Source organism: Microtus oregoni, unplaced genomic scaffold, assembly GCF_018167655.1.
Source record: "Microtus oregoni isolate MIOR12 unplaced genomic scaffold, Mior012 000062F_ref0000492, whole genome shotgun sequence".
NCBI lineage: Eukaryota > Metazoa > Chordata > Mammalia > Rodentia > Cricetidae > Microtus > Microtus oregoni.
This window is the reverse complement of record NW_024543872.1, coordinates 2,279,559-2,302,987: the sequence shown is the minus strand read 5'-3', so window position 1 is coordinate 2,302,987 and position 23,429 is coordinate 2,279,559. Positions and strand designations below refer to the sequence as shown.

The 23,429-nt window shown below is 45.7% G+C and overlaps 1 protein-coding gene across 1 annotated transcript in view; it reads left to right on the top strand.

Moving 5' to 3' along the window:
- Positions 1-23,429, top strand: part of Scrn1 (secernin 1) — a 65,191-nt gene that overhangs the window by 29,706 nt on the left and 12,056 nt on the right. The window contains exons 3-6 of the mRNA XM_041640388.1: positions 7,037-7,218; positions 14,258-14,460; positions 17,307-17,501; positions 21,204-21,369. Coding sequence (XP_041496322.1) covers positions 7,037-7,218; positions 14,258-14,460; positions 17,307-17,501; positions 21,204-21,369 — 746 coding nt within the window. The remainder of the gene's footprint in view (positions 1-7,036; positions 7,219-14,257; positions 14,461-17,306; positions 17,502-21,203; positions 21,370-23,429) is intronic.

Below are 23,429 nucleotides of genomic sequence, written 5' to 3'. Positions count from 1 at the left end.
ATCCTACTGCACGTACTGGCTTTGTGGGAGCCTAGGCAGTTTGAATGCTCACCTTACTAGACCTGGATAGAGGTGGGCAGTCCTTGGGCTTCCCACAGGGCAGGGAACCCTGATTGCTCTTCGAGCAGATGAGGGGGGGGGACTTGATCGGGGGAGGGGGAGGGAAATGGGAAGCGGTTGTGGGGACGAGGCAGAAATCCTTAATAAATAAATAAATTAAAAAAAAAAAGAAGCATGGTAAGGTTAATCAGAAAGGGGTTACAAGATACCATGTGTATGACATGGGCAGGCCCCTGTGACATGTTCTGAAGTCATCCTGATGATGGTCACCATTTGTACGTGCTTTTTCTCCTTCCCAGGCATAGATCAGGGACTGGCCTCTATGGTGTCTGCCAACAGTATGTGGTGTAAATGCTCTTTAGGCAGGACAGATATGTCGAACTAAAGGGATGTGGGAAAGGAGTCTGAAGCCTTTTGCCAGCTGAAAGTAAGAAATTTCTGTCTAATTTACAGCATTTTCTGTGAAGGTGGTCAACATGATGACAATATTCCTTATACAAATATGTTTCAAATACATATAAAATAGCAATGGATCATGTGATAGTTACCATCAATATAAATTATCAGTTCAATAGGATCTAGAATCACCTAGGAAATGAGCCTCTGACCATGCCTATGGGGGATTGTCTAAATTAGATTAGCCTTTGGCCATTCCTGTGAAAGATTATCTAGGTTAGTTTAGCTTCTGGACATGCCTAGGTGAGATTATCTAGGTTGGGTTAGCCTCTGTCCATGCCTATGTGGGATTGTCTCGGTTGGGTTAGCCTCTGCCCACGCCCATGAGGGATTATCTAAGTTGGGTTAGCCTCTGCCCATGCCTGTGAGGGGTTGTCTTGATTGGGTAAACAGACAGCATTCCCTGGGCTTCAGTTCTGAATTGCACGAAAAGGAGAGAGGGAGCCGCACCAGAATCCCTGGTTCTCAGATTTCTGGCTCTGGACAGTGTGAGCAGTTGCCTCCATCTCTTGCCTCCAGGACTTTCCTGTCATGACTGTCGTAACAGTCTGTACCTTATAATCGTGCCCCAAATAAACCCTTTGTTTCCAAAGTTGCTTTTGGTCAGGATAATGAAAAAATAACCAAGGCAAAGCCCAAGCATATTAGGTCTTCCAGCGAAGCCTATCTCCTGCCACCCACCATAATTTGTAGCTGTCAAAGGACCTCTGAACAGATGTGTCTAGACCTCCTTTGCTGCTCTTGTGATGCAAGTTTTACCTTACCAGACCGAAGTCCTTTCCACCTTATAACCCCATTTAAGGAAAAAGAGGAGCTAGGAAGAAAAAAAAATGCTTCTTAGCAACCCTTTGAGGTGCAACTTAACAGCAACCAAGATGCTATATTCAGCTGCTTCTACAGCACTAAAGTATGAGTCTCCCTCGAGAATCTCAATCTCACCCTGGAGTATGTCTTATGTTTCTCTTGAGAGCCTCTCTAACCCCCGTGCTCAAGTCTCTACTGAAATCTCTTAGTATACTCCAGTCCTGCTTCAACCTGACTTGTCCTGAAATTCTTTTCTTTGACAAAATCAAGAATCCCGTCTTCCCCTGAGTAGAGGTCACTGAAAAAGAGCTCCTCGGGTCTCTGGCCCGTGCCCCGCTGCTGCTGACTCTGTCTCTGAGTGTACTGGGGGCTCTGTATGTAATTGGTAAAATGGAAATGAGTGTCTAAAAAGGAACTGGACGACACATCAATAAAACCAGTTCTTATTTTTAGCATTTTTCTGTCTCCAAAAAAAAAATGTTAAGACGAATCTCCATACTTGAGAAGCCACAATTCCTTCCCTGCTCAGTTATTCTTTTCGAGATAAAATTTGTCACTGATGCTCTGTGGGGAAGGAGTTTTGAAAAGGCTTGGCCAATGCCTGTGTTAGACAGCTTTTCATCAGCACAGGATACTCCAGCTAGCTAAGCTATGCAGGGAAAGTTTTTTTTGTAGGGGTGGGGGGCTCACAGTTTGGGGTTTCCAGCTGTGACCATCTGGCCCCATTGCCTTGTGTCTGTGGGAAGGCAGTGCATCAAGGCAGGAGCATGTGGTTGAGAACTGCTGACATCAAGACCCAAGGGATCAAGGTAGAGAGAGGCCAGAGTCCTATAGTCTCTTTGACAATGCCTCTGGGGACCCAAGGCTCTCACTTGGCTGCACCTCTGAAGGACTCCATGACACTTTGAAGCTTCTGGGACAAAACATTAGCCCCTCATTTGGGTCAATAGATAACTGAGTGCAGGAGGAAAACCTTTACTTTGTTCTTCTGTACTTTTACTTTGTGTCAATAGTGTTTACCCCTGTCATAGGCATGCCAATCACTCCAGGTGTGTCCCTTGGTGTGTGTGTGTGTGTGTGTGTGTGTGTGTGTGTGTGTGTGTGAAGAAAACCACCCTAATACAGCCACCAGCATCCAGAGAAATTCCCTTCTTCTTAGGGACTTAGGCTCAGGTAAAGCTCGATCCTTAGCTCTGCTTTTGGGACTTTTGGGATGAGCCAGAGTGAAGCAGAGTTAGCGAGCATAATAGGCATTTGGAGAGGGATTCTCACAGGAACCACACAGTGCATGATCTCAGAGCAAAGAAGCTGGCTTCTCTAGGGAGTAGGGGTTTGTTTATGTGGCTGTGTTTGATCCTGAGTTTAAGATACATTCCTCAAAGGATGGAATTTACCTGATTTAAATATGAAGCAATGATTAAAGATTTTAAATTAGGGAGAAAATGTGAGATGGTGTAGTTATTTTTCATATCAATAATTTCTCTTCGTGAGTGTAATGGTGAGGTATTTTTGAAGGTGCGGCGTAGGATGTAGGAATGGATGAGAGAAGAATACAGAGGAACTCAAGGACATGAGTGTTCTGGCTTCAGTCAGTGCCATTCCTTTGTTTTTTTAATTATTTGATTTTTATTTTATGCCTATAAAAACATTTCATGCATACATGCCTGCGCACCTTGTGTATATCTGGTGGTTATGGAGAGCAGAGGAAGGCATCAGATCCTCTGGAACTAGAGTTACAGATAGTTGTGGGTTGGTCGTGAGCTGCTGTGTGGGGGCTGGGAGTTGAACCCAGGTCCTCTGAAAGAGCAGCCAGTCCTCTTAACCTCTAGCCATCTCTCCAACCTCCTCATTTGTTGTTTGGAATATTGTTGTTTTAGATGCCTTTAGGTAAACATATAGTCTCACTATGCGTAATTTTGGCTTCACCAGTCGTGTTGAAGTTTCTGGGCTCTCAAAAGACAAACTAGATCTCAGAGTTGGGGACTTCTTTCCTTTCTCGTGTCCACTTAATTTTTCCTGTCTTTCTATTTTGCCTTGTGTAAGTAACCTGTCTTATCCCCCTTTAAGGATGAAGGCACAGGGACCATTTGATTGTCTTAAACCTGTGGTCACTTTGAATTCCAGGATTAGCAGGGCCCCATAATACAGACCACCTCCCAGATGAAGACAAGGCTGAAGCCTTGAACAAAAGTGATCGTTTCCTGAGAACCCCGCCCGTCCCCATAAACAAAACATCTTTCTTAGACCACCTTGCAGAATCAGTCGAGACTGTAGCTCAACTTTACATACACCCTGTGCCCTTGTACCCCGACTCTCACTCATCATCCGTACCCGAAGATGAAGAGTCACCAAACTCTTCCTGATGTTCACTAGCTCTCCTTCCTCTGTCCTTCATCAGTGCTGCTCCTTCTAACTGGCATATTGCATAGGTAGCTGCGCCTAGTCTGCTGGGGCTGATGGAACTGGGGCAATGGGCCCTGAATGTCTGGCGACAGATCCACCGTCTCACAGTAGTACTTCCCTGGGGACCAAGCCTTTCACACATGAAGCCATGGTGATGCAGAACTGCTTGCTTGGTACACGGGAGCGAATACGTTTTGAAGACGGAAGCTTCCGTTCCATTTAGGAAAGCATGGAGGAGTATAGTTGTGAGCACTGCATGAGCCAGTTTTCAAAATGAATTCTTTTCGGCAAGTAAATCAAGGAAAACAAGAGTGTGTTTTATTGTCAGTTTGACACACACACACACACACACACACACACACACACCCCTACCTCAAGGGTTTCTTGGCAACCTCTGGGATTAATTAGCTTTCAGTTTCCAAAAAAATGTATTGAATACAATAATATTACTCCAGTGCTGAGAAACACCTGACGTGAGCCGTGCAGAGGCTGAAGCCATGGCTGAAGCCAAGAAGTGTGTGCACCGCCTGTGTTTCCACTCTGGACAGAGCTAACGATGACAGGAATTAGTATAGTGTGACTGTCTGGGCTGCATTCAGTTCACAAAGAGCTGTCTTGAATGAAGAGAAAGAAAGCTATCTCAGGCTGCCCTGGATCCAGGGCTTTCAGCCTCCCAGTTTGAAATGTGGGTGGAGCCTGCAGCTACCTTTGTGTTTCCACACTACAGACTACATACAAAGAGCTTGGTACAGGCTTACAGAAGGTGGTCATGAGGTCCCACGGATAACTGAGTGCCCCAGCCCAGTCCCCTGGGGGAGATGGGGAGTGGAGTGAGACATGATGTGGGAGGAGGGAAAGAAGTGGAGTAGGCAATGATCCGAGTGGCTTTCCCACCCAGTGGCTGTCCCCACCATGCCCCTTCCCACTTTTGTTGGACCAGCTATTTTCCTTCTGTGTAACAATTTGTGTGAAAGGAAGGCACTTTTTTGTTGATTTGCATATTAATTTATTTATTGAAACAGTGCTAGAAGAGGGCCTGTTTGTTCTTCCGGGCCACCCGGCTAGTGTAGCCCTGAAGTGACCACACAGAAACTGTATTAATTAAATCACTGCTTGGCCCATTACCTCTAGTTTCTTATTGGCTAATTTTCATGTCTTAATTTAACCCATTTTTATTAATGTGTATATTCCTCATGGCAGTGTCTTACCATGTAAAGTTTTCAGCATTTGTCTCTGGTGGATCCATGGCATCTCTCTCTGACTCTGCTTTCTTCCTCCCAGAATTCAGTTCCGTCTTCCACACCTACCTAAGTTCTGCCCTATCAGGCCAAGGCAACTTTTTTATTCATTAACCAATACAAGCAACACATAGAAAGAAGGACCTCCTAAACCATTTCCCCTTTTCTGTTTAAACAAAAAGAAAGGCTTTAAATGGTAAAGTTCTAGCAAGAATTACAGTTACAATATTTATATCTACTTTATTTTTTATCATAACTAAGGAGAACTGTAACTATAACTATAAATTCTTTAACTCCATCAAAGACTCCAGAAGAATATATTAACTAAGTAAACAGGAAGTGTATTGTAAGCAACTTCCAAAACTCTAGAATTGACAGAGACATCTCACTGCCTGGACAGTCACCCAAAGTTCTTCTGTACCGTTGAGGCATCCATCTTTGGCCTTTAGGCCCACGGTATTCAGCACACTTTTTTAAGAAGCAGGAAATTTTAAAGACAGTTTAGTCACTTTCTTTTGTATCCTGTAGAATGTCTCGCAGAGTCTTTCATGAAGCTGGAACCCCAAAGGATCATCTCACCTTTAAGCAAGTTTAGCAGTCATTTTTCTGTGGGTCCTGCATGTTCAGTCAAGAGCAGTTTCTTGTCCAAATGGCTAACAAACTCCATAAGGAGCCTTTTCAATGCCCATCTTCCTCTTGAAGTAGCTTGGTGCTGCCAGGAACAGATGTGTCTCATTGTCATAAAAAATTCTAAGTTCTTAAAACATTTAAATGCCATATTTTGAAGGTCTCTGAAAGATTTTAAGAAGACATATCTAACTGAAATATATCTCTATACATTTAGAAACTCTAACTAACATGATTACAAGCTTAACTATTATAGATGAGTATTTATTACAGAGTCAGAGAGATGCCATGGATCCACTGCCAGAGTAAGACATGCTGCCAAAACTTAGCCAGTAAGCCACTGCCAAATGGCGATACACAGATTAATATAGATGGGTTAAACTAAGATGTAAAAATTAGCCAATAAGAAGTTAGAGCTAATGGGCTAAGCAATGTTTTTAATGAATACAATTTCTGTGTGGTTATTTTGGGGCTAAGCTAGCCTGGTGGCCGGGACAAACAGGTGGGCACTCCTCCTACAATAAAACAGGATCTCAAATAGCCCAAGCTGGTTTGAACTTATGTAGCCAAGGCTGGCTCCATCTTCCAAGTGCTTTGATTACAGATGTATGCCACCACGCCTGATTTATGGGATCAAAATCAGGACTTCCTGGATGATAGGAAAGCATTCTACAAACTGAGCCTCATCCTGAGCCCCTGGCGGAAGAATCCAAGGTTAACAACACCTTCGGAATCTTTTGATTGATTAGATGAGCGACCTCCTTCAGGGTTAGGCTCAGGTTTTCAGAGTAGCGTGTGCTGTGGCCCTGCTAGTGCTGAGAAGTACGCCTCTAGGCCACCTTTTCCTGTTGGTGGCTTCACTTGCTTAGCATGAGAATCCAGTGGTTGGCAAGGGAGTGAGTGTGTGTGGTGACTCCTTGTCATATGAAAGTGTAATGGTAGCAATGTTTCTGGGTCCCCTCCTCTACCCTGCTGAGATCGTAGGCTGTCAAATGTTTCACAGACCCCAGGGATCAGTAGTCACAATGGGGCTCAGATGTCTCGTTTTTGTTTGCTTTAGACAATCATCTTCGTACCTGCTTTCTGGGTAAAGCTTCATTTGAAGCTAGAGACCCATGACTTCTAGGGAGTTTGGGGACCATGGATACAGCTGGAGTTTTGCTCGTGAGGATGAAGATCTGTGAGCAGTGCAGTGGGCAGCTCCACACCCGCTGAGGGTGATGGTGGGAGAGGAAGCACTGTGAACAGATTGGCTTGAACTAAACAGAATGGCGCTCAAACCGCAGGGATCCTGAGGCTACCCCAGGTGTCTGTCTGGAGACTGGGCGTTCTGGGTCTTTGGCTTCTCAGATTCATTACTGATGTAATGGTCCAGAGTCATTGGTACCAGGGTGGAAACCAAGGCTTCTGACACGTGACTGTACCTTCTTGCTTGTCTTCCTTTTCAGTGCACTTACATCTCTATTGACCAAGTGCCCAGGACCCACGCCATAGTGATAAGCAGACCTGCCTGGCTCTGGGGGGCAGAAATGGGAGCCAATGAACATGGGGTGTGCATAGCCAATGAAGCCATCAATGCCAGAGAACCAGCTGCTGAGACAGAAGCCTTACTGGGGATGGATCTGGTCAGGTAAGATGGTGATTCTCTGAACCAGCTGCCAGTGGGACTGGGAATTATTTTCTCCTGTAGTTATTATATTGTAAGAAGTTCTATTTAATAGAAATTCTAAGATCATGGGGAAAATGAATAGATAATGGAACAGTATTCATCAAAATATTAAGTACCGCTGTGTGTTACAAATAGCTTCTTGAGAACATGATATACACTAAGTAAAAGACATCAGATACAAATATCACACGGGTGTCACAGAAGTGACTACATAGATGAGTTTGTAACATATAAACAATACTGAAAATTTAAAACTTAACGTGAAGCTTAAGAGCTTCCATTTCGTATGTCAGTTTTAACTGAACAGCACAAATAGAAGCACAACTGAAGGTGACAGAGAGGGGAAGCAAGGCATTCTGGGATGTGATGGCACCTAAGTGGTACAAAATCCCAGGGCTAGCCTTCTGTAGAGCTTGGGCGTTTGGAGGCTCCGTGCCAGGTGCATTTGGGATGTGCAAGGAGGAGACGCTGCTCCCTGTGGATTTGAAGGCCTGAAGGATAGAGACGGAGAAACTGTAGTTGGTGTGAGAGTTACCAAGGTCTGCATAATAACAAATGCGGGAATGGATGATGGCTGACCCGTAGCCATGTAAGTTGACATCCCCCCTGGCTCGCACATAGCAGTAAGAACAGTGTGACAAATGCTCCAAGCTGGCAGCCTTTGGAGGGGGTGCTCACTTTGAAGCTCGAGTAGACTTGGTCTAGTTCAGGGTATGGTCCCAGCTTTAAACCGGCCAGGCCTAGTCCCTCACACCAAGTGAGTCCCGAGAATGACTCCTGAGCCCAAAGTGATCCAGTGTTATCTGGGGAGCTGTAGAAATGTGGATGCTGTAGAGCAGGGGTTCTCACCCTTCCTAACACTGCAGCCCTTTAATCCAGTTCCTCATGTCGTGGTGACCTCGGCCCTAGGATTATTTCCATCGCTCCTTCATAATTGTATTTGTTACTGTTATGAATCGTAATGTAAATCTCTGTGTTTTCTGACGGTCTTAGGCGAATCCTGTGCAAAGGTCCTTTGACCCCCCAATGGGGTCATGGCACATATCACAGGGTGAGAACCACTGATGTAGGTCACAACCACGGTACTGCAAGTGGCCGAATTCTAGCGCAGCTGGCCTCAAAGCATGCTCTCCACGGAAACACTGCCCAGGGGTCTGCTAAAAAGACATATTCACAGCACCCCCTCCACGTGATGGCACGTGGGGTTGGCCCACAGTCTACCTCAGCAGAGGTGGAGCCTAAGGTGGAGGATGTACTGCCACACGGCTGGAGATGTCCGTCCACTGGGCTCAGCGTCCCCTGGCTCTGCTGTCAGCACCATTTCGTGTGCTGTCCTTGTTTGTCCTCTGTGCTCGGCTGCCAGCTTCTTGGGCAGCTCCTGGAAGAGCAGACTATTTATATTTCACACTCTGCTTCAAGTATCTGGGAGACTGTGGCTGAATATTCAAAGAATATAACTGCTCCCATCCGCATAATCTGGTCCTTTGTGCCTTCCACCAATACATCAAGTCCAAGCTCAGCTCCAAGAGACAGAACTGAGTGACAGCCTTGGTTTAATAGGCACTGTCTTCACGGTAGAGGTATGATTTGTATGTGTTTCTTAGGGGCGTCTAAGAATGCGAGCATTCAACAGCACTTGTTATAATTTGTTCTTAGTGCTAAAAACAAAGCTGTGCCTGGTTTGGTGTCCATTCCTTCCTTCCTTCCCTCTTTCCTCCCTCCTCCTTACCCCTCCCTCCCTCCCTCCCTACTTTCCTTTCTTCCTTCCTATTTTCCTTCTTTCCCCCTCCTTCTTTCTTATTTATGGATCTCTGACTAGTTTTCCCACAGCCCCCGTCTCCCCACCCCACATATAAACATACACACATGTTTTGCTTGTTTAGTGACTATGGATCCAGCTGCTGGGCGGTAACATAAGATGGGGGGTGGGGTAACAGCTGGCAGGACCTAACATAAGATGGGGGTTAGCAGCTGCTGGGTGCTAACATAAGATGGGGGGTATTTTCTAGAAGTCAAGGTGTCTCTTACAATTTAGGTCCATTACATCTGAGGTCTGCCTGTCCTAATGATGCCTCCTGACCTCTATCCAGATGAGGGCCCGGAGGCATTTGGATCCCATTAGACAGTGATATGCTGGGAAATACCTAAGAATCAGCGAGACGTGGAGGCGGCAGCCCTAAACTGTGGCCTTTCCAACACCTGTGATATAAAAATGCCTTAAAGACAATAAAGGATTAGCAACTAGCTCAAAAGTTCCTCACATTTAATCCTCTGCTGTCGGAGCAGGCCGGTGTCAGCCAGCTCCACAGACCACTGCATCTGCCCATGCACTGCCCTGCCCCTTACACAACAGCACCATCCTTTTATTTTTCTGCAGAGCAATCTCATCTTCCTTTCACATATCTGTGTGTGTGTGTGATGTGTATGCATGTATGCGTGTGCATGCACGAGGAGGCCCCAGGTTGATGCCTGGTACCTTCCTGTATCCTTCTGCTTCCTCATTCCTTTAGTGATGGTCTCTCAATAAGACTCGGAACTTTACAGCGTGGTTAGTCTCACCAGTTAGCTTGCTCTGGGTATTCTGCTATCTTTGAATTCCCAGGGGACTGAAATTACAGGTGAGCACCTAGCATTACATGATGTCTGAACTCGGGTCCTCTGAGCCATCCCTCTGCAGACTGACTCTTCCTGCTTCTAACTGGGTTTGGTGTTGGCACTAAACTCGGCCAGTCTCAGTGTTTCAGAGCATCTCATAATTCTAAACACAAACTATCAGCTTCTCCGCATATCAGAAAAATTTGGAAAGGCCTGTGGTTTTATGGTACATTGTAAGTGAAGGTAGGCACTCACAGGTGGTGGGAAAGGAAGCTCAGTCAATGCCTGTAGAGGAAGGACCTGCGAAATTAAAGGCACCATTTCCTGAACTCCCTTTGGAAACTGGCTTGATATATGTGTTATCTCATTTAACAATCACAGCAACCCGAATAGCCAGATCTTCTAATTCCTTATGGTAGATGAGGGAAATTAGGGAAGTTAAGTGGTTTGTGCAGCACCCCGGGGCTAGAAGGTGACTGAGCTGGGAATACCAGGGTACCACTTCTCTCTAGATTAGATCCTGCTTTACTTCTTCCGCTGAGACAGAACACACCAAAATGGGAAGGAGTCAAAAGGTCTCAAACACCCTCTCCCCGTCAGAAGATGAAGTGACAGCAAATTTAGTTTTAGACCGAGTGGGCGTTTGCTCGTGATGCCTGAATCAGGGCAGCCCCTCATTTTGGAAAGCAGAAGAAGCTCCCAGCAGGTGAGAGTGGAACGCTGGCTTTTACAGAGTAGAAAAGGAGAAGCAGAACAACTCGGGGAAGAAAAAGAAACCCATTAACATTAGGTGACTTCAGGTTACTTTCCTCTCGGAGCTACAGTTACAGGGACTTTCTCAAGCTGGCTCAGGGGAACTAGAATCTATTGTTCATTGAAGCGAGAGTGGGTTAACTCTGCCTTCAAATGCTCCAGTGTTGGGACATTTAGCATAGGCAGCTCCCGTTTGGATGGCCAGCTGAGACCTGTCGCAGGAGTTCAATCCAAAACAATGACCTTCCATACATGTTAAAGTTCAAGCTCACACAGCCCGTAAAATCCACTTAACACTTTTCTTAGTCCATTTGGAGTGTTATAACAATATAACAGGTTGGGAGGTTTAAATGACAGATACTTATATCTCCATTCTGGAGGCTGGGAAGTTCCAGATGACAGTGCCAACAGATCTCACCTGAGGACAGCGGGCCACAGCAGAGAGAGCCCAGGCTTTTGTGTGTCTTTGCTAAGGGCCCTGCTAACATCACAAAGACTCCATCCTCACAGCTGCCTCTCACAGCTCTGACCGCCACCACACAGGGGAAGTGGCTGCAGCATTTGAAGACAGACACAGACTTCCTGTTCATAGCATCATCCTGTGCTCGTCCTTTCCGAGAAAACTTTTAATGTCCACGAGGCCGCAAACCAGAGGGACCTTGAAGCTGTGCTGGTAGGAAGTGGGGAGAGCTGTTTATAACAGTCCTCTAAGGCAGTGCCCTTTGAGAACAAGGTCCTCTTGGCTGGGCTACCTAGCGTTTTCATTAATTGCCTCAGAATAGCAATGGTTTACCAAACTCAATCCAGTTTTCACCTAGTTTTTCTTATTTGGTGTACAGAGGGGAGCCCCTCCTGATGTACAGAGTCATAGATACGGCAAAGCTCAGCAGGCAGGCTCCTAAACCAAAGGGCAGATGCAATTTTCCAAAATCCCCTTTCAGGAATGGGCAGGGAAGTATGACCCAAACGTGAACAGGCTACGGGACTTAATTTTTCTTTCACAAAACAAAACTTGAACCCAGGCACATCTAACTCTTCGATCTAGAACAACTTAGATAAGGCGGTTTGGAAGGAAGCGGATGTCTGAATGGGACTAGCCTGAGCCCTTCCGATCCATCTCTGTCTTTCTTAGACTAAAGCACAGCCACCAAGTCAACTTAGGCACTGGGCCAGAAGCCCAATCGGGAATCCTGTGCAGCTAACCCATCTGGGAGGCTCTAGTGGGTGGGGAAATCTTCAGAACATGCCTTAGGATGCTGAGGGATGGCCTTCTGTCCAGTGACTTGGGACTCATCTGTACCTCTTAAGCTCAGATAGAGGGCATGCAGTCCCCATGTCCTTGCCTGCCCTTGTGCTGCTGTGGAGTAGGCAATCCTGTCTTCATCCCGTGGCCAGGGGGGAATGGTCACATGGATTAAAGGCATAGATTGCATTTAACCCCATGGTGTTGATCTGAGAAACAGTGAAATCAGAATTCTACCTGCATTTTGGGATGGAGGGAAAGTACAAGTACCAAACCTCAATGGGATTTCAGCAGGCGGGGATGTCAGCCATGCACACTGGAATATACCGAACAGAAATCCCAAACTCCAAAGACTAGTGCTAATAGCCGTGGTCGCATGCTTCTGGAGTATGTTTGTGTGGGTCCATCTGGACCTGCAAAGGCCCGGGGGCATTGAGACACAAGGCACTGTGACCAAGGACCCTGGAAAAGACATTACTCCAAATCCTTGAGATGCCCCTCCTTTTAGGAGATGATTATCCTGATAGAGGGGAAGCTATTTAATGTATATTTCAGTGAGTTTGTTCTTTTCATTCATTCCAGAGGGATAGTTAGTGTGCCATCTTTCATGGGAAGGGGGGAGAAGGGAAGGGAGAAGGGAGGTCTCAGACAACAATCTGAAACCTAGCTGCCCTATTTGCGAAGCTCAAGGCTCAGGATCTTCTTTTATTACTCTCTCAAGGCCCTAGGGCTCAACTTTGTTAAGTGTGGCTCTGTAATCGCCCTCCTAAATAAATGTAAAAGGAGACCTGTCAAGTGAATTGCTGTATGATGCTGTGACTGTGAAATAAGCCCATTACAGGGCTCAGTCCGCAGCTCGGGTTGCATTATCCTTTCTTCTCCATGACAGCACAGTGGGGCATCCCTTAGGAGACATTCAGTTGAGTGAATTTAAATCGTCATCTCTTCTCGAGTCATGAATTTATCAAGGACAGGCTTCTGTCACCACCTAAGTAGCTCTGCTGCCCTCATCTAAGACGTGAGCGCCTACAAGCAGAGCAATAGCCCCACTGAATGGATGAATTCATGAACCAAATGCACCTTCCGTGCTGTCTTCTGTCATCTCAGCCTGACAGGGAGGTATTAGTGTGAGTACATTGCCAGTATGAGCCCAAAGGGCTGGAAAGGTCACATGGCTAAGGGCATACTGCATAACCAGAGCTGGAGCTGGGTCCATGCTCTCTGAGTTTGTACGCCACGGCGTTCCATCTGCTGAAGCTGATTGTTTACTAACATGTTACTATCTGGCAGTTCTCATATTTATTACCTTATAACACCCTGATAACCTTGACACTTTTCATAGATGGCATAAAACTGAAGTCCAAATCTATTATGTAAGCTGCCTAAAGTCATACAGAAGGCAGTATCTGCATTCTCCATAACAGACTTATTCGTTGATAGGGATGGGGAAGGAAGAGAGACAGCTGGCTTGCTTTAGAAAGTGTCTGTGTCCTTCTGATAGTTGATGCTATAAACAACACCAGGTGATACAGTCTGATGTGTAGGAGGGGAATACGTAGAAAAAGAACCAGTCATAGTATAACCTGTTCCTGATGAGATCTCTGATCAAATTATATGCACAGTGGACAATGGCTGCCAATCAAACCTTAGAACCAGTTTTCTCAGTCTACTAAAGAATGCTTTAACAAAATAACTTGAATGAGATAATTATAAACAATAGAAATGTGTTGCTCTTAGTCTTTAAAACAAGGAGATCTAAAATCAAGAAAGCAGTATTTAAGGTCCAGTGTGGATGCATTTTGATTCATACAGGGCACTACTTACTGTGTCCCCCAGTGGTGGAACAAGGCAAGACGGCTCTCTGAGGAGACCTCTTTTATAAAGGACACGAGTGAGACTCATGAGGGTGGCACCCCCTTAACTTCATCATCTCCCAGAAGACCCACTTCCTAATACCGTCTCATGGGTGTTGGGATTTCAACACTAACTTTGAGGAGATACAAATAGGCTATCGCAGTGTCCGAAGCACTCGCTGTAAAATAACAGTTGATCCAGGCTGTGGAGATTTCCTTAGGCAGTAGTCAGGAGGAAATTCAGGCTAGATCTGAGTTTGACGGGAGATAAGGTCAGCCAAGGGAAAGGAGGGGCTGATCTTCCCGTCTAGGAAGTGCAACTACTGGCCCCTGAGATGTCTGTTCTTACGGAAGGGGGTTATGTAAAGACAACACATTCCTACAGTTTTAATTGGATGTGTGAGAGAGGCATTCTGAGTTAAAGTACTATTAGTTAGTTCAGTTATTGGTTTGAACATTTAAAACGTTTCCTGACCTGGCCTTGTCCCAACCTTTGGTTGCTGTGGTAATGATCATCTCTCTGAAATGACGAAGGTGTGTTTCTGATTTCTGTCAGGCTTGGCTTAGAACGAGGCACGACGGCTAAAGAAGCCTTAGACATCATCGTCTCCTTGCTGGACGAGCACGGACAGGGTGGGAATTATTATGAAGATGCGCACTCCTGCCACAGCTTCCAGAGCGCATATCTGCTGGTGGATCGTGACGAAGCCTGGGTGCTGGAGACCGTCGGGAAGTACTGGGCTGCTGAGAGAATCACAGGTGAGGGGGCGCAGGGTAGAGATCTCAGGATAGGACAGACATAGGGGTGAGGGTAGTCAGATGTGCTGGACTGGCTCAGAGATGCTAGGATGCTGTGGTGTGTCCTCCCTGTGCTGGTCTTCAGGTTTAGGCATGCTTCTCACCTCCAGGTATCTGTTCCAGAGATGTAATCAGAGTCTCCCGAGTCCTGTGAAAGGATGCCAAGACTCAGGAAGTGCATAGCCAACTTTTTACACTTCCTGTTTGCTCTTTGGACATATCTAGTATTGACTACAAGCCATGCCTGAGTTGGGCAAGGGAATGGGGGAGTCTTCATTCATAATGGGTCAACGAATCCCTGGTCACTCCCAGCTCCATGGCTACTGATGATGGTTCCTCTAAAACAGAAACTTGGGTCTGTGAAGACTCTTGAGTGCCACTCAGGGCCAACCAGGTCACAGAGCTGAGACTCCATTGCTACAAGAGCATAGACATGGCCATCTACATAAGAAGTGTTGTTCTAGTTCATGCAGCTTCTCGCTTCTGGGGCAGGGCTGAGACAGTGTAGCACCACTCAGTACCCTCTGTCAGATTCCCAATGAGATCGGGTCCTAGAGTTGGTTAAAGGGCTAAAGAAATGGTTCTAAAGAGATTTGGTGTAGGGCAATCACCCTGCTCTCCTTGGAACAGGAAGATAACAACACACCAGGTGTACTGCCGTTCTCGCCAGCCGAGTTCCAGGTAGCCCAGCTAGTGTGCCACCACACTTGTATCTGTTAAACCTCTACATTCTACATTTTTTCCAGAATATTTTTTATTATCAAGTCTTTATCAGTTAATTATGAAAGATATTAGCTATGCTTTCTGTTCGCCACCCTAGTTTTTAAGTAATCAGAACCAAATCTGGCCTGAGTCACTGGGAGTCAAGCCCGATTTGGGGCACAGGTTCCAGTGACCGAGGCTCCCCCAAGACGTTTATGTGTTCCCCGTACAAAGTTGCCCTGCTAAGACCAAGAAGTCTAAATCAGTTTCCTGTGTGTGTGAAGATTGTCTGCTCATTCTCACAGGCTGTGGGATGGGCTAGCAAATCCACCAGCAGCACAGGGAGATTTTCTGTATCCATATAGCCAGCTTACATCTCTCAGGGCCTGTGCGTGCTTCCCTCCCAGGCCTTAGAGTGTTTGCAGAACAAAAGCCCCTTCTCCAGACCTCCAGCTCTCCTTCCCTGCCGGAACTTAAAACTCCTTTACAGAAGCCCCCTAAGATAAAGTGATGTTATCGATTGGCTCTCAGGAAGGCCACTGGGCTCTGCTTCAAAGCGGTCCAGCTGCTTTTAAGTAGAATCCAAGAGTTTTTGATCTGTAATTGCATTTCAGAAACTGCACTTCCTTCAGAGCGTTACTTAGAGAAGTCCATCTCTACAAAATGAGTGTTGTTTTTCACTACAGTTCTTGTTCAGCAGCCATTTTCTTTTTACTCATTAATTTCCTGTTCTCTGACCCCAGCAGCACTGTGATTGATTTTGGTAGGAGTTAACACAGTCTGTTCTTTCAGTTCTGAGTCTTAAAAACAAATGTCTACTGTAAATTAGCTCTCTAGGAAAATAACATCTGTCAAGTATACAAGAATGTTTCTTTGAATAGTTTAGTATGAATGGTATCAAACTCACTTCTTTGAAACTGTTTTCTGTTTTGCTTAATTAAATTTCATACTAGCAATATCCTCCGGAATAAAAATGAATGGCCAGTGCCTCTCAATCAGGAGTGCATATTTTGGAGGTTTACATCATTAAAGCAAGGCATCATGGGAAAATTCAGTCCATCTGCTCTTGCTTCTAGGGACCCGGAGTGAGGCAGCAAGGGCTCTGGCTTAGCGGGGTTCAGGCAGGAAGAGGTCCATTGAAGCTTCTTCTTTAGCTTTTATCTCATTCTCCAAGAATTTGGAAGCTCAGCAAGCTCCCTGGGAGCAGCCTGTGTGAATGACCCTTTTGACCTAGCAATGATAACCTGGCCTCTGCAGTCTAGACAGCCCCTCGAAGCTTAGGGACCAAGTCACCCTCCATCTGTGCGGGTGTGTGATGGTGGTGGCAGGATTGCTCGTCTAGCAGGAGAAGCCTGTGAATGTCGAGGAGCATCCTGTGCAGCAGTGATTCTCAACCTTCCTAATGCTGCGACCCTTTAATACAGTTCCTCATGTTGTAGGGACCCCCCAGCCATAAAATTATCTTCATTGTTACTCTATAACTGTAATTTTGCTACTCTTAGGAATCATAATATAAACATCTGATATGCAACCCTCAGCGGGGTCACGACCCACAGGCTAAGAACCACAGCTGTAACAGAATTGCATATATAGATCCCCCAAGTCTTGCGAGCACAGCAGTCCTTTCAAAGAGCTGCTCGATTTTCCTTCAGACATGAATGCTTGGGGCTTATTTAGTCCAAATAAAGAGCCTTGAGTGTTTTATTTTGTTTGTGAATTTAAAATTGGTAAAGCTGTTGTCCCTCTAAGCTGTAATAATGTCTGATGGAGACAGGCTAGACCTTTTAGGACGTCTCTTGGAGCAAAGATCAAGGATTTCAGGTTTCTCTCCCTAGGGATGGACCTGATTCCTCCCTGCAGTCTTGGGGTTCCCTCCACTAACCACACATCAGAATAGATTCCTCCCTTCAGTCTTGGGGTTCTCTCCACTAACCACACATTAGAACAGATTCCTCCCTGCAATCTTGGGGTTCCCTCCACTAACCACACATTAGAATGGATTCCTCCCTGCAATCTTGGGGTTCCCCCACTAACCACACATCAGAACGGACTCCTCCCTGCAGTCTTGGGGTTCCCCCACTAACCACACATCAGACTCTTTGCAGAGGGAGTGAGGTGCATTTGCAATCAGCTTTCACTCACCACGAAGATGGACGAGGAGCACCCAGAACTCAGGACTTACGCTCAGAGTCAAGGCTGGTGGACAGGAGAGGATGAATTCAATTTTGCCCAGGTTTTTTCTCCAGCTGATGACCACCTGGACTGCTGTGCAGGCAAAGACAGCTTAGAAAAGCAAGAGGGTAAGTTAACCTCTCCCTTACGATTTTCCTTCTTATGCTCTTTGGTTTTCGACTGAACTTTAGAGGGTCGACAGAGAGGAGGAGTAGAGAATAAGCCTTGCACGTTAAAGACCAGCTTATGCCTTCCATCCTTGGTGTGCAGGAAGGAGACAGCCTGTATGTGTTATGTGCAGCTTCCACCTGTAGGAACCTGTGGGGGTTTCTTATTCCTTCTGATGTGAGTACTGCTGTCATGTGATCCTGTGTGGCTCTCACTGCAGCCTTCCTTGTAGCTTCAGAAACTTGTGAGAACCCCTCTTCCCCAGCCCAGTTAGCCTGCAGGATAAGCCTTCTGCTCATTTTGTGATTCTCCCGTAGTACCTGGTACTTCTTCAATCCATGAATTTCTGGACTGGACTATCGAACTGGATCCTCTTTATAACCCATTTGTGCCGGACAGCAATGGCATACATTACTAAATTCTGATTAAAAACCTATATTTAGGCAAATGTGTTGCAAAGATAGCTCTGTGTTTATATGTGTGGATTGACACTGCCCCTAGGCCTATCGTGGTCACATTTTGTATTTGCTAATTCTACATGCATATCTGTCAATCAAAAGGTCATTTAGAGCTAATAGCTGCAAACTATGTCCTCTAGCAGCAGCTTCTCTTGTGAATAAAGTTTTATTAGAAAACAGCCATGCTATGCTAGTCAGATTTCTTATCACTGTTGCAAAATTCCAGAGATTAAAACAAAAAGGCCTATCAGGAGCAAAGATTATCTTTAGGTTACAGGTTCAGAAGTTTTGGTGCATGATCAGCGGCTCTGTTACTTTTGGGTCTGAGGTGGGAGCAGGTGTCACAGCAGGAGAAGCATGTTGAGGAAGCTGCTTGCCTCGTGATGGCTGGGAAGCAATGGTGTGTGTGTGTGTGTGTGTGTGTGTGTGTGTGTGTGTGTGTGTGTGTAATGGGGGCAGAGTCCCCATATCTCTTCAAGACCACACCCTCAATGAACCCATCTTCCTTATAATATTCCCTCTCACATAGTATCATAGTCTGAGGATCAAACCTTCAGCGCTTGGACCCTTGGAGGACATTGCAAGTCCAACTTCAGCACAAACTCACTTCATTCTGTGCCGCCTATGGCCATCCCGGTCCAACAGTGCTGGAGCCGAATTGCTCTGGGGACAGTGTGGTGTAGAACACATGGTCCGGGGCTTAAACTATCTTCTCTCTGGTTCTTTGGGAAAATGTTTTCTGACCCTCAATGTAGAATATTGCTTTGGGATTATGCTGTAGAAATTGTTGTATATAAAGGCATGGAAGTATTCACTTTTTAAAATTTTTTTCATAGTTTAATGTATTTTTATGTATATTTATTACAAGAACAGAACAGAAGACAGACCAGATTAAAAATAAACATGCACTAACATGTAGGACAACTAAGTTAGCAAAGTATAGTGAACGATGGAAACTACCGCATGACAAAAATGCTACAAACACCATTTAGTTGCTATCAATAAGAAATTTACTTATTTTAAAAAAATCCAAACGCTGGCATTGTCCAGAAAATTTTAACAGGCTTATTTATAATTGTTATAAAGTTGAACTGTTGAAATGTGTTCACTGAAACATTTTCCTTACATTAATGCTTGCATTTATATTAAAAATTCACACACAAATGAAAATTAAAAAAACTGCCAATACCTGATTTCTGTCCCCAATTTTTCTACTCGCAATCATATACTTTTGACCCCATTGGGGGAAAAAAATCTAACATTCAGAACTACTGATAACAGGAAGAAGAGGAAAAAATTTTATTTGAGAATGAAACGTTTCCCTCATAGTGAATTCTTAAGCACGTTCTCCGTGTATGTGGTGTGCTAGCTGGATATCTTTTGGCATAATTGTTACACGTTTGGCATAGATAGCACACTGGTTGGTATCTTCAAAAAGGCCAGCCAGACGGGCCTCGCGTGCCTCCTGCAAAGCACCAATAGGTGCTCTCTGGAAGCATGGATCTGTTTTGAAGTTCTGACCAATTTCTCGCACCAGACACTGGAAGGGGAGTTTGCGAATCAGAAGTTCAGTGGATTTCTGATAGCATCTGGATTCACAGAGTGTCACAGTACCTGGCCTCTCACCCCTCCAGTAGAGGGCGCACTCTTGCCAGCGGCTTTTATAGCCAGTTGTTTCCTGGGTGCTTTACCACCAGTGGATTTGCAGGCAGTCTGCTTTGTACGAGCCATAGAATGGGCACCTCCTTGCTTACCCCCACTTCTCCTTTGGCTGGAGCTCAGCAAGCGAGAGGCGGTACTGGTGTTAGAACGGAAGTATTCATTTTTAGGAGGGATCTTCATGAAAAAGTTCTAAAGGTTTTAAGCTAAAACAAAACTAGTGATAAAATTCTTTATCCTGCTTGAACATGAGCCCTAAATCGGCACAAGTTTATCTCAAGCAGAGGGTGGAGGGGCCTCTGATAACTCCAGGTGCCCCCTACACAGTGCACACCACCTGCAGACACCGCCATAGGGAACATGGCAGGGACTAACCAAAGGGCAGAGACACTTGCAGAAGATATCAGAGACACTGCCAACCTGTTAGAGACAGATTAAAACTAATATGAGGGTGAGGCAGGAAATGGAGACATTGGGTAGGAAATGAAATCAAAGACATTGCTGATAGTTTGTGTAAAATGTAAACAGAGATTTACAAAGTGGACCTGCATTGCACTGGGGCATCCTGTCCCCTGGCTGAGTCCATCTTGGTGCAGTCAGGCTAAGAGTGGCATTGGTGGCTTCTTTGTCTGGTTTTGGTACTTTGGGGAGGAGTTTTGACGAAGAGTGAATCTATTACAGGTTCCGACCTGGAGTCCAAGGCTGGCCAGCTACTTCTCCACATAACTACCGTGTTTTGGTTTTGGTTTGGTATGGGTTGGTTTTGTATTTTGAGAAAGGTTTCCATGTGTAACTCAGGCTATCCTGGAAATCACTATGTAGCCCAGGCTGTCCTCAAATCAGTGCTCTTCCTGTTTCAACCTTCTGGATGCTGAGATTATAGGCATGAACTATCACATCCAGCTAAAAGACTGTTTTATAGACTCATAGTCACAGGAGGACATGATGGAACGGGATCCCGTGTAGTCAGGGACGTCATCCACTCATCTGACTGTAGAACCTAAAGTCTGAGTACTCTAAATGCTTCTCTTTGTGTTTCATCTCATTCTCTTTGTGTCTGATCATCCTTCAAATATTATAGGTACCCCAAACAGCAAGTAGGTATGAAAGAGAGAGGGGAGGGCCGTGTTTAGGACCACACGGTTTCTTATGTGTCTGTTCAGTCATTGCTCTAGTTGAGGGAGAGATAAGGCTACAACAAAGAGATCTGAATTAATATGATGGAAAGGAAATGGAAGCTATTTCCTTCCCACATTAGCATCTTGACAGATAGAGACAGTCCAGGGCTGGGGACTTTTCTGTTCAACTCTGGGCTGCAGTTTGTGAAGCACTGGTTGGCTTCTCCCAGTCAGCAGGAAGGCGGGAGGAAGTGCAGGACTGAACATGGATGTGACCCGAGATGAGCATGACCATTTCTGCTCATCTCCCATGGCCAGACTTTAGCAGGGCGAATGGGAATTTCAGAAGCAAAGAGAGAAAAAAGTGACTCCGTTTTGGTTGCCAGCCTTCATGATTATACATTCCTTCCCCTCCTCTCTCTCCCAGAAAGCATCACCGTGCAGACGATGATCAACATCTTACGAGACAAAGCTAGTGGAGTCTGCATAGACTCCGAATCGTTCCTCACTACAGCCAGCATAGTGTCTGTCCTGCCTCAGAACAGAAGTTCACCGTGCATCCACTACTTCACCGGGACCCCGGATCCTTCCAGGTTTGTATAAAACACCTGGCATGTCCTTCCCTTGGATGCTTTTCTCAGTTCTCAGCCTGGGCAGGGTAGTGTAGGAGCTGTGATTAGGTGGTACTCAACCACAGCCACATAGGGTTCATTCTAGTCACGGAGCCCAGTTATTGCTGTTAAGAATAGATCATAGAAAAAAAAAAAAAAGAATAGATCATAGGCCAAGCATTGTGTTATAGAGGAAGATGTATAAAACACAGTAAGAGCCAGACACAGGGCTACCAAAGGTATGCAGTTCTTGTGCGTTACTGGACAATTGGCCCAGGGGTGGTACAGAGGCAAATACCTGCCATCTTTTGACATGTTTTAGAGAGCTGCTTTCTGTCCACCTGCTTCAGCCGGGAGGGAGTCCTGCACAGTGCTGAGGACGCATCCTTTAAGAACAGCCAGGGTTTTGGGTCTCCCACATCTAATATCGCAGGTCTGCACTGCCAGAACTGGCCGGGTGTGCATCGTCTTAGCGATTAGGTTCCTGTCAGTCCTTTCCCTGCTTTCTACTCAACCAGCTCAGCCATCCTCACGGCCCTGCTGCTGGTCCTTCCCTGTGCCATCCACTCTGCACTGTTCCTTGTGCTCTCTTTGGATGGCCCCCAACCACAGCTCCGTCTGCTCATCTTGATTTTAGCCCCATCTCTTCCTCCATGTTTTGGCCTAGCAGATCCGGTTTTCACATCTCTGTGTCCAGGCCCCTCCAACCCTCCAAGGGTAAGACTGAGTCTCCCAAGGGCTCTGTGGGTCTACAGGGGTCTACTGTGGCAGCAAGAGTTTTGTTTCTGAGTCTGGAGTGTTCTGCCAAGGTATACAAGGTGTACTCCTCTTTAAGATACAGGAGTCTCTCTTTCTCTCTTTTTTTTTATTAAATTTTATTTTTTTATTTGTGTGTGTGTGTGTGTGTGTGTGTGTGTGTGTGTGCGCACATGAAGAGGTAAGACATTTTCAGGAGTTCTCTTCTTCCGCCTGTTTTGGGCACAGGGTCTCTCTGGTTTTGCTGAGATGCATATCTGAACTTCCAGCTGATTCTGTCTCCATCTCACTGTCGGACTGTTAGAATTACAGGAGGACACTACTGCATCTGGATTTTCATGTGGTTTCTTTGGACTTGAACTTGTGTCCTCAAGCTTGGGTGGCAAGTGCTTCTATGTTCTGAGCTATCTCCGGCCCTTGTTGTATCATTTTAAATTCCCACCATAGTGCGTGAGCATTTGCATTTTCCCGATGACGGCTGCCTCTCAGCACCTGTTGGGATGTTAGGTTGCTGTCTTTTCTAGACCTGTATATTAGAGCTGTTGTTTCTCTACTGCAGCATTCAGAGTATTTCTTATGTATTTTGCTTTTTTACAGTCTCTGTCTGTAGCCCTCACTGTCCCAGAACTCATTTGGTAGATAGATTAGCATCAGACTTACAGCAATCCCCCTGCCTCTGCCTCCTAAGTGCTTGATCACATGCATGTACCACTATATTCAGTTATATGTTGAATATAAGTCTTCCGTTGGAAATAGATACCGGAGTCTTTCAAGTAGTGGGTCTGCATGAACTATGCTCCAGTGCCTGGCTATGTGGAGGCCCTGCTCTAACTTTGCATAGGATATAAGACTTTTCATCTCCAGAATATGCAGAGAAAAAAAATCCTATTGCCCAGGCTGAAGCAGGCAGCTTAATCCGATTATAGAAATGGGTTGTGAAATCGCCTTCTGGTACACTTTAAAGTAGTTTTAAAGGAAAATTATTCACAGTTAAATTAATTGGAAAGACCTCGTAGAAGATTACAGGCCTTTGAGAAGACACTCCCGCATTGTCTTCCGTGGTGAAGCCGGCTGTGTCACCCACGGTGACTCAGGACTGCAGTCTCAGCCTGTCTGAAGTCTCAGTGCTGTTCCGTGATTGGGCACGCTGAACACTGTCTTTTGTCGTCTGGTGCTGTAATCAAGGTGGTCTCACAGTCGTCTGCTAGTATTAACATACAGAGATGCTTCGAGACAGTGAAATACCCCTCCCCGTTGGTATCAGGACCAAAGCCTCTGCCTGGGCT